Source organism: Peromyscus californicus, unplaced genomic scaffold, assembly GCF_007827085.1.
Source record: "Peromyscus californicus insignis strain IS unplaced genomic scaffold, ASM782708v3 Scaffold_11__1_contigs__length_118956290, whole genome shotgun sequence".
Lineage (NCBI taxonomy): Eukaryota > Metazoa > Chordata > Mammalia > Rodentia > Cricetidae > Peromyscus > Peromyscus californicus.
In genome coordinates, this window is record NW_026294402.1 from 37221930 (window position 1) to 37237190 (window position 15261).

Below are 15261 nucleotides of genomic sequence, written 5' to 3' on the forward strand. Positions count from 1 at the left end.
TGAAGGCATTAAGCTCAATGTTCTAGACAAAGAGGAATCTACATGTTATGGAATTTTCTGGAAGAGCTGTGTTTCTGTGTTCTCTGTGTGTTTATTTTATACTCTGAGATCAAATCCAATACTGCAATATTTACTTCCATGTTCAAGTTGTTCAAGCTTAAGCCACTGACAGCTCTTTCGGGTTGGCACTTACTATGACATGCCCCTCCCCTCTGTATTTTGAGTATTTCTTTGTTTCTGGCACTACATGGTACTCCAGGCTCCTTAGCAAACTGGAAAATACAAGAACATTTTCCTACTCAAACCTTGGACGCAGGGAATAAAAAATATAGATAAAATATAGATGTTTCCACCTTTTTATGTAGTATAATTGTTATATGCTTTCATATGACATACATAATTACAATTTTCAAAAGCCCAAACCACATTTCACTTAAATTGAATTTACTGGCATTAAGCTATTCCTAATGTTTTTACTGTCCTTTTAATAGCTGTACAACCTGTACTGATGCACCTTTTATTCCCGTTATTTGGTAATGCTTGTCTTATCTCTCTACTCCTGATTGACTTGCAGCTAGTCTAGCTAGGCAGCAAAAGATAACATTTCGTAATCTTCCCAGACCAGCTTCGGGGTTACTAATCTGTTGTTTAATTCTTTTCTCCTTCAGTGACCCCTACTCCAATCTTTACTATTTTTCTTCTCTACTTTGAATTTGGTTTGTTCTTCTTTGTCTAGTTTTTTTTTTCCTAGTTTCTTAAGATGGAAGTTAATACTACTGGTTTTATAAGTTTATTCTTTTCTAATGCATCTTTCATGTCCATGAAGTTCTAAGTAACACTCAGGATTATCCTCCAAATTCTGGTGTGTTGTGTTTACTTTTTCCTTTAATTCAAAATACCTTCTCATTTCCCTCTTGATTTCTTCTTTGATCTGTGAGTTATTGAGAGTTGTGTTGCTTAATCTCCCAACACTTGGAGATTTGAGATCTTTCTTTTATTCATTTCTACCTTACTTCACAGTGATCAGATAGCATACTCTGTATGACTTGCATTCATTCACTTTACTGTACTTAATAGACTGAAATACAGTCTATCTTCATAAATGCTCCACATGCACATACAAGACAGAAAAGATGCATTAAGCTGTTAACTATAATGTTACTAAAAAATGCAAGTAGATACATTGGCCAATAGTGTTAAGTATTCTACACTCGTACTGAGTTTATTTTGACCAATTATTGACAGAATACTGAAATCATCATCATGACAATGACTGTGGATCTGTATGTTTATCCTTAAATTTATGTTATTTTTCATGAATTCTGAAGATCTTTTATTGATGCATAAACATTTAGAAATGGAGGGAGCATTTTTCTTTGTTTTTGTTTGTATAAGGTCCTGAGAACTTTACAAAGCTTTACAAGCTAAGCAGGCAATTTGCCACTGAAACATGCCTCTATTCTTTTTAATTTAATTTTTAAATTTTCAGACAGTCTGTCCAAATCACCCAGTCTGAACTCAGCCTCCTAACTAACTGAGATGACAGGTGAGCAATACTTAAACTGGGCTATATTCTTTTTAAATTGATTCTTTTATCATTATGAAATGGTTTGCTTAAGCCCAAAACAGTAGTTCCCATCAGCAATGCCAACACTCAGGAGGCAAAAGCTGAAGGCTCGGGAGGAGTTCAAGGCCATCTTTGGCTATACAATGAGTTCAAGGCCAGCCTTGGCTACATGAGACTCTATCTCATTAAAAAGGGAGAAAATTTCAGAGCAACAAGGAAGTAGGGAGGTAGTGCATCAGTAAATTGGTTGCCACAAAAGCAAGAGGACCTGGGTGCAAAGGCCAAATATGGTGACACTTGTAATCCCAACAGTGGGGATGGCAGAGAAAGGCAGTTTCCCGGGACTCAGCAACCAGTAGGACTATTTGGTTGGCTCCAGGCCAGTAAGAGACCCTGTCTCAAAAGACAAAGTAGATGGCACCTGAGGAAAGATGTACAGGGTTGACCTTTAGCTTTCACATGCACAGACACATGTGTCACCAGAACGAACCTAAACACACGGGAAAGAGGGGCTTCTTTATCACTAGTAATATTCTATGTCCTTAAATCTACTTTATAGTAGTATTAATGTAGTCACTTCAGCTTTCTCTTGATTAGTGTTATCATAGTGTGCCTTTACCTCAAAATTCAAAATATGTCTTTATTTTTAGGATGTTTTTCTTTTTTTTTCTTCTTTGTTTTTGTTTTTTGATTTTTTTTTTTTTTTTTGAGAGTTTCTCTGTGTAATAGTTCTGGCTGTCTGAGAACTCACTTTGTAGATCAGGTTGGTCTCGAACTCAGAGATCTGCCTGCCTCTGCCTCCCGTGTGCTGGGATTAAAGGTGTGTGCCGCCACCACCCAGCTTAAGATATGTTTCTTAAAGGCAGCACATAGTTGGGCTTTGCTCTTTCATTTAATGATTTCTGCCTTAACTTTTTTTAATGGTTTTAGAGATTGCACACTGAGCCTCACATATGTTGAGCAAGCACTGTACCACTGAGCTACAGTCTTAAGCCAACTTTTATTTTTTAGATGGAGTCTTACTCAGTAGCCCATGTTGATCTGAAATTCATGATCCACCTACCTGAGCCTCCCCAATGCTAGAATCCATACACTACCATATTGATTTTAATTGGCATTTTTTTGGACTGCTGATGTAAGTAGATTTGTCTATTCATCATCCTATTGGGTTTCTCAGCCGTTGTTCCCTACTGTCTCTTCCTTCTATTGGGTTATATTATTTACACCAATTAACTGACTTAGAATAATTTTAATATTCTGTTAGCTCATCTCTTCCCATACTTTCAATTATTTGAAGAATTGTTCCATGTATTTGATTTTACAGCCTAACAAGCATAGTCCTGAGAATACACTTAACAATTTGACATATGTTTTCTATATGAATTTATTCATTCAATAAACTTTCACTGAGAAGAGAACAGAGGATATGTTATTTTTGACCCTAGGAAATATATTCTTCCTTATTTAAAAAAACTTTATCCAGTGGTTTATCCAGTGGTTTACTACTCCCCTCCAAGGCCAGCGACCAAAGGGCAGCAGCTGCAAAAACCCTTTGGCCTAATGGCCTAATGGTAGCACCATTCTCTGGTAAGTAAGCTTACTGGCACAGACAGAAGAAATGAAAAGAGAAATGAAGTCCACAGGAGGTACAAATGAAAAGAAACGTCTTTCCTCTTAAGAAAGAACCATGTGGCACATCTTTCCTCTCCCACTGGTATGTGACTGTGACTAAACAGTCATTCAATTTATTCAAAGGCCTTGAAGGTATGTAACCTAAGACAGTAAGGCAAGAGTGGAAGCCATGAGATGATCTAGGGCCAGAGAACTAGTCAAGGGTAATAAAAATAACCAGCACAAAGGTCTGCAAGGATAATCAACTTAGTGTATTTGAAAACACAATGTCCACTGTGGCCTGAGTGTAAAGAATGACCCAGAGAGTAGTACTGAGATGACATCAACAACAGACAGAAGCCAAAAATGTAAGAAATTTATTCATGGGTGCTGGAGAGATGCACAAAACTGCTCTTGCCTAGACTGTTTGACAGTATGTTATATAAACTGGACATGCAAGACCTATAGGAAAATGACCACTGAACTTTGCCAAAACAAGGTGGGATGGTCCTTCATGTTCCTGCTTCACAGAAGAAACTGACAGACATTCTGCAGGACACAGAGGAAAGCGACTGACAAACTTTGCCAAACAGTCCTTCAAATTTCCTGCTTCATCGAAAAGTCTGCCAGAGACTCTAGGCCTGTAAGCTGAAGATGGATGCCCCAATATTACAAGAGAACTATGGATGACTGTCCAGGCAGCCAGATGTCTCTATCATTTCTAGAAATTTGGAAGTTGCTTACAATGCACTTCCTGATTTACTCAGGTAATAGTATATCCTTCTGGGGTCTTCGATAGAGTTGAAGACTAGATAGTTATAATTTTCCATAGTCATGATAAAAAATAAATTAGATATAAAACTTTAGACTCACAAAAATAGGATAGATGATATTTTCTTTAATTTTGCCAACTACAAATAGACTAGATATTACAACTATAATTCCTGAATTTTACTATGTTAAAGTTAAAACCTTCCTTTTTGATTAGATAGAAAAGGTGAAGTGCTGTGGGATGGTCTTTCTGTATGCTGTGAATATGTGTTGCTACCACTGGCCTGTGGTAAGACAGGTGATAGCCAGGCAGGAAAATCCAAGAGAGATATATGGAGAAGAGGGTGGAGTCAGGGCAGATACCATCCAGCCTCTCAAGGAGCAAGATGCCAGCAGACTAGCAATGCCACGGCCACTTGGCAAAATATAGATTAATAGAAATGGATTAATTTAAGATGTAATAGCTAGTTAGCAATAAGCCTGAGCCATAGGCCAAACAATTTGTAATTAATATTAAGCCTCTGAGTGATTATTTTATAAGCTGCTGTGGGGACAGAAAAGCTTCTATCTACAGATGGCTCAGCAGTTGAGAGCACTGTCTGCTCTTCTAGAGGACCCAGGTTCAATTCCCAGCACCCACATGGCAGGTCACACCTGTCTGTAACTCCAGTTCCAGGGCTTCTGACACCCTCACACAGACATACATGCAGGCAAAACACTAATGAACATAAAATAAAAATAAAATTATAAAAAAGAAATTTATTCATAATATAAGACAACTAGAAAGTTTTAATCCCAGTCTGATTCATGTTTAAAAGAACACTCCAGATTTCCTGGTGACTCGGAACCGGGTAGCCAATGGCTTGTGGAGCAACATGCCTAAGTTTTATTGTGACTACTGTGATACATATCTGACCCATGATTCTCCATCTGTGAGAAAGAGACACTGCAGTGGTCGGAAACACAAAGAGAACATGAAAGACTACCACCAGAAACGGATGGAAGAGCAGGCCCAGAGCCTGACTGACAGAACAATGGCTGCATTTCAACAAGGAAAGACACCTCCAGCTCCATTCTCTGCTCCTCCTCCTGCAGGGGCCATGATCCCACCTCTCCGCAGTCTCCCAGGTCCTCCTCACCCTGGCATGATTCCTGCACCCCACATGGGAGGCCCTCCCATGATGCCAATGATGGGCCCTCCTCCTCCTGGGATGATGCTCATGGGACCTGCTCCTGGAATGAGGCCACCCATGGGAGGCCACATGCCCATGATGCCTGGGCCTCCAATGATGAGACCTCCTGCTCGACCTATGATGGCGCCCACTCGGCCTGGCATGACTCGGCCAGACAGATAAGAGCAGAAAGGCTCTTTATCAGTTTTGTACTTCTAGTTCGTTTCACCAGGAGATGACAGTGCTGAGCCTGAGTGTTTTCTAGCTGCATGACAGGAAGGCTTCCCCTTCCGAACGAACATAGAGAAGTGGGGCAAAAAAAAAAAGTGCAGCTTTCACTGATATTGTGAAATGTAAAAATAAAATTGTCAGCTGTTTAGTTAAAAAAAACACACACACACTCCAGTTAAGATTGGGGGCAAGCACCTATAATCCCAGCAATCAAGAGGCTGACGAAACAAGATTGCCTGAAGTCCAATGCCAGCCTGGGCTCCATAGCAGGACTCTGTCCTCAAAAATTCAACAGGGAAATGGATGTAGATATGCTCAAAATACATTATATACATGCATGGAATTGTCAAATAATAAATAAAAACATTATATAAAAACTAAACAAGAACAAATAAGTTATTTTAATTAACTAATAAAATAAAAGGCACCGTTTCTCTGGTCTCTAAAATATTAAAAACAATGATAAACCTGCACATTCCACAAACTGAACACTAAAAAAGTCAAGTGTAGTTTATGCTTACAGTAACAGTGTATTTCACCCCAAATAACAAATACTCAAGAAGCACTTAACAGGTAAAAAGGAAGCACACAAAGTTTACAATGTTGATGTTTTCCCTAGCTCCTCAACAGAGAACTCTGCATTACCTTTTTGGGTTCTTTGAGACAGCTATAGCCCAAGCTGGCCTAGAATACTATGTATCTCAGAATGGCCGCAAATGCATGGTGATACTTTTGCCTAGGCCTCCCAAGTGCTGGGATCACAGGTGAGTCACGATGCCCAGCCTCGTCTACACTGAAGGTAGACTATTATTCAAGAAGAAGAATTAAGAAGAAATTAGCAATGGGGGGGCTGCTACACTTAAAGATAAAACTTTTTTTACAGATATTTTCAAGTATAAAATGACTGAGAGACGTCTGGTAACTTGGAACTGTAGCACAGCCATTAGTCACTGCCCAGGCAAGTGTTTCTGCCCTCTTCCAAGACAAGTATTTGGATTTTTCCAAGAGCTGATGTCAGGGCTTTTCAGAGACAGAGCAGCATTTACAGGCCAGAGAAGGAAAAAGGTTTCCCCAGTAGCTGTACTCAGTGTGGCCTTTGTACTGCTCCACTGCCAAAGCCAGGAAGACCCTGCTAGAGAAAGCTATTCAGTTCTTGGGAGTCGGGAGATAGACTCTACCCTGGGAGGCTGGAGGATTGTGACTGGAGAGACTTGCAATCACAGGAGCACAATTTAATTTTCCACCAGTTTTGAATCCCAAATTCTGATGGAATCAACATCAGAACAAAGGCTTCTTAATTCTTTCAAGAAAAATACCACATACTGAATCTCAATTTCTCTCTCTCTCTCTCTCTCTCTCTCTCTCTCTCTCTCTCTCTCTCTCTCGTGTGTGTGTGTGTGTGTGTGTGTGTGTGTGTAGGATATTTAGCTTAAAAGATATTCATATAATTTTCCATAATTTCGAAGAAAAGATAGGCCAATATCAAATACTTACAGGAGATCTCCTGCATCTTCCAATCCTAAAAGCTCAGTGGAGAATTAACTCAGTAGAGTTAATATCTATTTGTCATGTGGGCAACTTGCCAGCTGTACATCTAAAAGATCACGTTGCCACTTGAACAGCAACTGCTTACTTCTAAACATGTATTCAGTTCCAGATAAAGATGGAAGAAAGCAAAAGCAATTCTACCACAGTAGTGTTCCTCAGCACTAAAAAGCAAAGACTCATCTTTCAAGAAAGGACATGATTATAGCCTCCAGTCACTAACTACCAAATGTACTTTGCCACGTCTGTTAGGTTTGGGATCTACACCAAAGAGGTCTTGGTAGACTCTAAACAAGAATCAGATTGCCTAAGCATAAGAAGCATAGACTTGAAATGTAGATCCAACTCTCCCCGGAGTTAGAAGGCAATACTCAGGCTTGTAGGAGGAACATGTGAAGAGGACAGTCTATTGTAGAGATTCAGAATTGGCACAGTACAAGATTTAGGATGTTGCTGGAGGTAAAAATGGAGATATGAAAAGACAAAACAACCATCACCAATCACAACACAGAAAACAATGACCTCAAATGCTCTGTTATTTGAACAATGACAGAAAAATGAAAATGCTAATAATAGCAGCTAACGCTTCTCAGCACATGCCAATAAGCATTGTAGCTGTATTATACACATTACGTCATTGAATTTTCAGCAAACACCATTATTATACATATTTTATGGTTGAAAAAAATATTACATAGAAAGATTAAGGAGCTTGTCTATAGTCTGACAATAAGCACAGAAGCTGACATGTAAACTTAGGATTTATAGCTCTAGACTCTTTTTAAATGTATTTATTTTTATCTTACTTTATTTTATATATATATGGGTGCTCTGTCTGCATTGTATCTGTGCACCACATGTAAGGCTGGTACCCACAGAGGCCAGAAGAGGTCATCAGATACCCGGAACCGAAGTTACAGAGCAACCAAGCGGGTTCTGAGAACTGAACCTGGGCCTCTGCAAGAGCATCAAGTACTCTTAACCCCTGAGCCAACTCTCCACCCCTTAGACTCTTATTTTTAACCACTGTGCTTAACAGGAGTTTTTTCAAAATTTTTAGACTTATGTGTATGAGTGTTTTGCCTACACACATACGAACCACAGGTGTGCCGGGTGTCCCTGGAGGTCAGAAGAGGGCATCAGATCCCCTGGAATTTGAGTTACAGATGGTTATAAACCACTATGTGGGTGCTGAGAATCAAACCCAGGTTCTCTGCAAGAGGAAGAAGTACTCTACTGCTGAATCATCTTTCCATCCCCTTTACAGGATTTTTTTTTAAGTCAAAAACATACTAAATAGCTAGCAAGATGGCTCAGCAGAGAAGGGCACTTAACTACCAAGACTGATGACCCAAGTTCAATTCCCCAGGATTCACGTGGTAGGTGAACTAGTTGCCCTCTGACCTCCACACACATGGTGCATGTATATCCTCTCCTTCAACATCAAATAAGTAAAATGTGTCTCTTTAAAAATTAACACACTAGAGAAAAATTCCAAAAAATACAAGAGTGTGCCCCCAAGAAACAGTCACAAACCATTCACATTGCTAACTACAAGTGCTGCTAACTTATGAAGATTTAAGAATGTTTATTTTACCAGGCAGTGGTAGCACACACATTTAATCCCAGCACTCAGGAGGCAGAGGCAAGCTGATCTCTGTGAGGCCAGCGTGGTCTACAGAGAGAGTTCTAGGACAGCTAGGACTACACAGGCTCTCTCTCAACAACAACAACAACAACAAGAGGTTGTTTTGACAAGATTTTGCTATGTAACCCAGCCTAACTAACCTCAAACTCCTGACAGTTGTTCTACAACAGCATCTAGGAACTAGGGTTTCAGGTATGTATCACTACACTCAGCTTACAATGGCACATTCGACTTTCAATTCTAAAATACAAAACTGTACAAGCATCAAGACAAAAAAGAAAAAGAAAAAACTCAAAACACTCATGTGTAACTGGAAAAATTAGGTTACCCTCAAAACTGCTCCACAGTAAGAAACCATATGCCAAAAGTCCAATGTAAATTTATCTTCTCTTTTCTCACACTGGAATTTGAGATTTAAGAAAGCCGTATGGGGGCTGGAGAGATGGCTCAGAGGTTAAGAACACTGGCCGCTCTTCCAGTGGTCCTGAGTTCAATTCCCAGCAACCACATGGTGGCTCACAACCATCCGTAATGAGATCTGGTGCCCTCTTCTGGACTGCAGGCTGAACAGTCACTGTATACATAATAAATAAATAAATCTTAAGAAAGCTGTATGGTCTTTGAGACAGGCTTATGTAGCCCAGGCTGGCTGTGCTGAAATTACAGGAGTGTGAACTACTCCCGGATGAGCAACAAGACTTTTTTTTTTTTTTTTTTTTTTTGTTTTGTTTTTTTTTTTTGGTTTTTCGAGACAGGGTTTCTCTGTGTAGCTTTGCGCCTTTCCTGGATCTCACTCTGTAGACCAGGCTGGCCTCGAACTCACAGAGATCCGCCTGGCTCTGCCTCCCAAGTGCTGGGATTAAAGGCATGCACCACCACCGCCTGGCGCAACAAGACATTTTTAAAGAAATAAACACGCACAAGCCCTTCTAATGGGGGAGAGGAGCTACTTAAAGATAAAATCCTTACTAGAAAATTAAAACAACTCAGACATAGAGGATAAAAGGATGAAAGACAAGCACTGCATCAAACAACACAATCTAATGAAATCTGACAAAACGCCATTTCTACTCTATTCAGCAAGTACTGCCTCAGTAAAGAACTAATCTTACTTCATACTCACACTTCTGCAAACAGTAATCACTAAACAAATGCATTTCTCTTTTTATGGAGGACATGGGGCCAGAGAGATGACTCAGGGTGAAAGAGCCTGGCATCTAGCATGGTGACCTGAGTTCAATGCCAAAACCTGCACGGTAGAAGGAAAGGACTGACTCCCACAAGTTGTCCTCTGACCTCGCATGCACACTGTGGCATGCCTGCCCCCACGCACACCATATACAATGAATGAATGAATGAATGAATGAATGAATGAATGAATGTGATTTGTTTTTAAAGAGAATCTTTCTTCCTATTCTCATCCACCCACTAGAATGTAAGCTCTAAGGCAGCAGGGTCCTGGGACTCACTGCTACATCCTACAACGTGCTAGACAGGAAAGGTGCTCAAAAATGTTTGTGTAACATGAGAATAGACACCAGACATGGCAGGTCGATAGATCTATCTTCAGAGTTCCAACCAATAGTGTTCTAGATTAGTTTAGATTTGCCATTGGGATCGAGGTCAACAGACCTATCTGACCTCCACAAAATTGCTTTTCTGTCTTAACAAATAAACCTCCATCCACACAGCTGGTCTAGAGAATCTAGAATTTGGGCTGAAGAGATGGCTCTGATGGCTGCTCTTGCAAAGGACCCACATTCAATTCCCAGCATCCAGAGTACAGCTTATGGTCATCTGTAATTCCAAGGGATCAAACAGCCTCTTCTGCTTCCACAGGTACCAGGCACACATGCAGTGCACATACATACATGTGGACTAAACACATACACATAACTTTTTAAATTAAGAATTTGGGAGTCAGCCGGGCGGTGGTGGCGCACGCCTTTAATCCCAGCACTCGGGAGGCAGAGGCAGGCGGATCTCTGTGAGTTCGAGGCCAGCCTGGGCTACCAAGTGAGTCCCAGGAAAGGCGCAAAGCTACACAGAGAAACCCTGTCTCGGAAAAAAAAAAAAAAAAAAGAATTTGGGAGTCGTTAATGACATCGACATTTACCTCTGCCCCACAACTATATCCATCTATCTGATAGCCATTCCTAAACATCAACTGTATACCAGCACTTACAGAGTCAGAAGTATACAATACTAAAACAATGTCTCTGTATTTGTGGAGTTTCTATCTCCTATCACATTCAAACGTTTCATCGCTTAATGAATATTTGAATTCATCTACTTCTGACCTTCTCCATTGCTAGCTTGAGTGACCCACTCTGCCAAGTCTGGCACCTGCAATAATGCAGGTCTTCCAGTCCTACACAGTTCCTTTCCTGTTAAGCAGCCAGAGACTTTCAAACCACAAGTCTTGTGTCCCTCCCATTAGAATTCCTTCAAGAGTTTTCCATTGCACTCAGGGGGGAACATCCAAACAGCAAACATGACACGTAAGAGTAAATAAGGTTCTTCCTTTATCTAACCTCAGTTGAGCTTCAGTTGTCCTAGTGGCCTTCGGGGCCTCAGGGACTTTCCCTAGAAAGTGGTGTTGTATATACTGCCATGTGTGAGACTGTCTCATCACCAAAATAACTTCTGAAATCTGTTAATGGTTGCTACCTCAGAAAGGCCTTGCCTTTTCTCTGCTCCCCAGATTTTATCTACGCATGTTGAATTCAGATCTATATAACACCTATTGCACAGCACAAGAAATACTAAAAATGGAGGCTGCAGAGATGGCTTAGGGATACAGTGCTTGCTGTGCAAGCACAAGGACCTGAGTTCAGATTCTCATCATACATGTAAAAGACAGGCACGGTAGCACACATCTGTAACTCCAGAACTAAAGGGAAGAGACAGGCAATCTGGGTGCTCAGTAGCCTGCCAGCTGGCCTAGTCAAAACACAGAGCCAGAAGGTACACTGAGAGACCTTGTCTCAAAAAATCACCCAACCAACTTCTGGCTGGCACATACACACATGCACCTACACACACACACACACACACACACACACACACACACCTTTTCAGATACAATGAAAATACATGATCTATGGAAGAAAAGTGATGAGTTATCTTAATAATAAAAGCATGTAAAACAGGGTGGGAGAAAACATTCCAAATGGTGTCTAATAATAGCTTCCATTCAGAATATATAATGAACTCAATAAGAAGACTCAATTAAAAACAAGATTTGGCCGGTGGTGGTGGCACACGCCTTTAATCCCAGCACTTGGGAGGCAGAGCCAGGCGGATGGATCTCTGTGAGTTCTTCCTCAGTCTCCTGAGTGCTAGGATTACCAGCCAGAGCTAACCCATTAGCTATATTTATTTTCTTGATTGCAATGGTAGTTTTCCAGTTACATACATGTATCAAAGCCTATCAGAGTGTACAATTTAAACACATGAGGTTTAGGGCTAGAGAGAGAGTTCAGTCAGTTAAGTGCTTGCCACAGGAGACTATGGGCCTGAGTATGGTCCCCAAATCTATATAAAAAGCCAAGCATGAGAAGTTGTCCTTGGAATTTCAGTACTGGGAAGGAAAAGGTAAGTGGATCTGTAGGACTTGCTAGCCAGCCTGGTCTAATTGGCAAGCCCCAGATCCTAGTAAGAGGCCCTGTCTTAAAACACAGGGTGGAGAGCTTCCAAGGAACAGCACACAGAGTTGATCTCTGCACCCAGAGCCATGTGCACACACATTCAAACATATGCACACACAAACGTACACAGAAACATTTAAAGCTTATTACACATCAATTACAAAGCTTTTAGATGCTAAAAACAAAACTAATATTTAAATAAAACAATACTACCCATAAAGCCAGGTGAAATGGTATACCCCTAAAATGCCAGCATTTAGGATGTTAAGGAAAAAGAATTCCCCAAGTTTAAGATCATATCCACAACATGAGATACTTTCTTAAAAATAAACGCTACGGGGCTGGAGAGATGGGTCAGCAATTAAGAACACTTGTTGATCTTGGAAAGGATCCAGGTTCAGTTCCTAGGACCCACATGCTGGCTCACAACCATCTGTGACTCCAGTTCCAATGCTCTCTTCTGACCTTCCTGAGCATTGCATGCACCTGGTGCACACACATACATGCAGGCAAAACACCAAGACACATAAATTTAAAATAAATAAAATTTTAAAAAGAAATAAAAAATAAATACTTCTTGGCTGGAAAAATCGCTGAGTCAATAAAGAACATGCCATGCAAGCATGAAGGCCTAAGATCCCCAGCACCCACACAAAAATAATTAAACTAATTAATTAAAATGAACTTAATTTTAAAAGCAGACAAAGTAAGGCACTGCTCTGACCTAGTGTTGGTGGGGGAGGTGGGGTTAGGAGCACAGGCAGAGTCAAGCTGGTCCCCAGAGCTTGCCGAGCAGTCAGGGTCACAAACACCCCGTCTCAAAAGACAGGTGCAGAGCAGACTGTGACAATGGCTCAGCCAGCACAGTTCTTGCCACTAAGTGTGAGGACAAGCTTTAGATTTCCAGCGCCCAGGTAACGCTGGGTGGGTGTGGTGTCCTACATGTAACCCTGCTCATCAAGAGGCTAGACTAGCTGAGTAAGTGAGCCTCATACATGTGGTGAAGGCCAATTCAGCAAGACTCCCAACATCAAGCTCTGGCCTCCACATGTACCCACACACATGGACACACCACACACAGACTCACAGTTGAACAGTAGGAAACATGTAAGTATACTTTTAACCTCCACACTAAACACAGGTACATGCATGTGTACCCACTCACACAATCATACACACATATATACTATATACACAAAAAAAAAATTAAGCATTGTAGAACCTATTGCCCATAAACATTGCTATAATTTATGAAATGTAAAAGACTCAATGGTCTAAATATTTTCTCCTTGTTGTAAATTTTAGACTATTCATAATTTTGTATGGGAAATTCCAGCAATTTAAGACTACCTAACTAAACTTGTTCTGTAACTTTAAGATTTTTAAACATATGAATCCCTTAAAGGATTGTTGTGATAGTGAGATGAATAATGTCGGCCCCATGAGAATCTTTTGGTGTTTGGGGCTGGGTTAGTTATTTACTCTACCTATATACCATGTAATTTGCTCTCCCTTCATTCACTCACTCAGAAAATGCATTTAAAACAGCACACAATGTGTAGCCAGGCAAGATACAGGCCTTTGCAATCTATGTGGAAGAAATAGAAAAGACAACCAATAGACAATAATGGTCTTAATTAATAAATGAGTATTCTGCGTAGTAAGTTATAAGGTTATACACATTGTAGATGTCCCCTCACGCCATAAAGTCATGGCTATGAAGGATCATACTCTATGCAGTAAGTCAGAAGGTTACACACATTCTAGATGTCCCCTTACACCATAAAGTCATGGCTGTGAAGGATCATAGTCTATGCAGTAAGTCAGAAGGTTATACACATTCTAGATGCCCCCTCACACCATAAAGTGGTGGCTGTGAAGGATCATAGTCTATGCAGTAAGTCAGAAGGTTACACACATTCTAGATGCCCCCTCACACCATAAAGTCATGGCTGTGAAGGATCATACTCTATGCAGTAAGTCAGAAGGTTACACACATTCTAGATGTCCCCTTACACCATAAAGTCATGGCTGTGAAGGATCATACTCTATGCAGTAAGTCAGAAGGTTACACACATTCTAGATGTCCCCTTACACCATAAAGTCGTGGCTGTGAAGGATCATAGTCTACATAGTAAGTCAGAAGGTTACACACATTCTAGATGCCCCCTTACACCATAAAGTCGTGGCTGTGAAGATCAGTAAGGAAGCTAAGTGTAACAGTAATGGAAACGCTAAACAGGCTCTCAGTAAGCTGCACGAGGAGTACATCAAAGTCAGAGCAGAGCATTAAGTCCGAGTCCAGTCCTTACCCTACACTGCTAAACAGTGGCTCCAACCACTCAGTTTTTGGGAGCCTACAGTCCCTATCTCTTAGTTGTTCCTTTTTTGTGATGTCAATAATTTCTAGATGCTCAGATGAAAACAGTGGAAAGATCTTTTACAGTCTAGTCTGGCTGGCCTTTACTTCATTACTACATAGTTACTAATGTGGTAACTACTAATTTAGTGGTTACTAACTTATTTCTCAAAATATAAAATTTCTCATCTATAAAAAGAGATGAGACAAGAAAATAAAAAAGAGATGAGAAATAAATTATTACTATGCAAAAAGTATGGTTTAAAAGAGATGAGGGTAATCATAGTAGTAAATGAAAAACCTAGCATTTAATGAAAAATACCTACATATCAGTATATAAATGCATAAACAATACTTATTATATAATGCCACCAAAATGGTACATCATCTGCATGAGTTTCTTATATCTTCCACTCAGTTATAAAGCCTGTGTATACTTAGAGTTCAAGGTATAATGTAAGTGCCCAATGAGCATGTTAATTTGCTAATACTTCTGCGGGGTCATTCTTTAAAATATAACCAACAGTATGGGAACTCATCTCACTGGGAAAAAGATCAACACATGAACTGAAAGCTTTACAGTATTCTCCAAAGTGTGAGCCTAATCTGTCTATAAAGAAATCTGCAGCACCAAACATTTCAGTGTTATACAGTCTTGAGCTTTTTGTCTACAAAACAACAACAACAAAAAAAAAAAAAAAAAAAAA

At 40.2% G+C, this 15261-nt stretch overlaps 2 protein-coding genes across 6 annotated transcripts in view; one reads left to right on the plus strand and one right to left on the minus strand.

Moving 5' to 3' along the window:
• Arhgef12 (Rho guanine nucleotide exchange factor 12) overlaps nt 1-15261 on the minus strand; it is a 143673-nt gene that overhangs the window by 93008 nt on the left and 35404 nt on the right. The gene's annotated exons all lie outside the window — the stretch shown is intronic.
• LOC128122237 (U1 small nuclear ribonucleoprotein C-like) lies at nt 4772-6772 on the plus strand. Its single transcript, XM_052757613.1, has one exon. It carries the CDS (start codon nt 4825-4827, stop codon nt 5302-5304), a length of 480 nt encoding a protein of 159 aa, XP_052613573.1. The 5' UTR covers nt 4772-4824; the 3' UTR covers nt 5305-6772.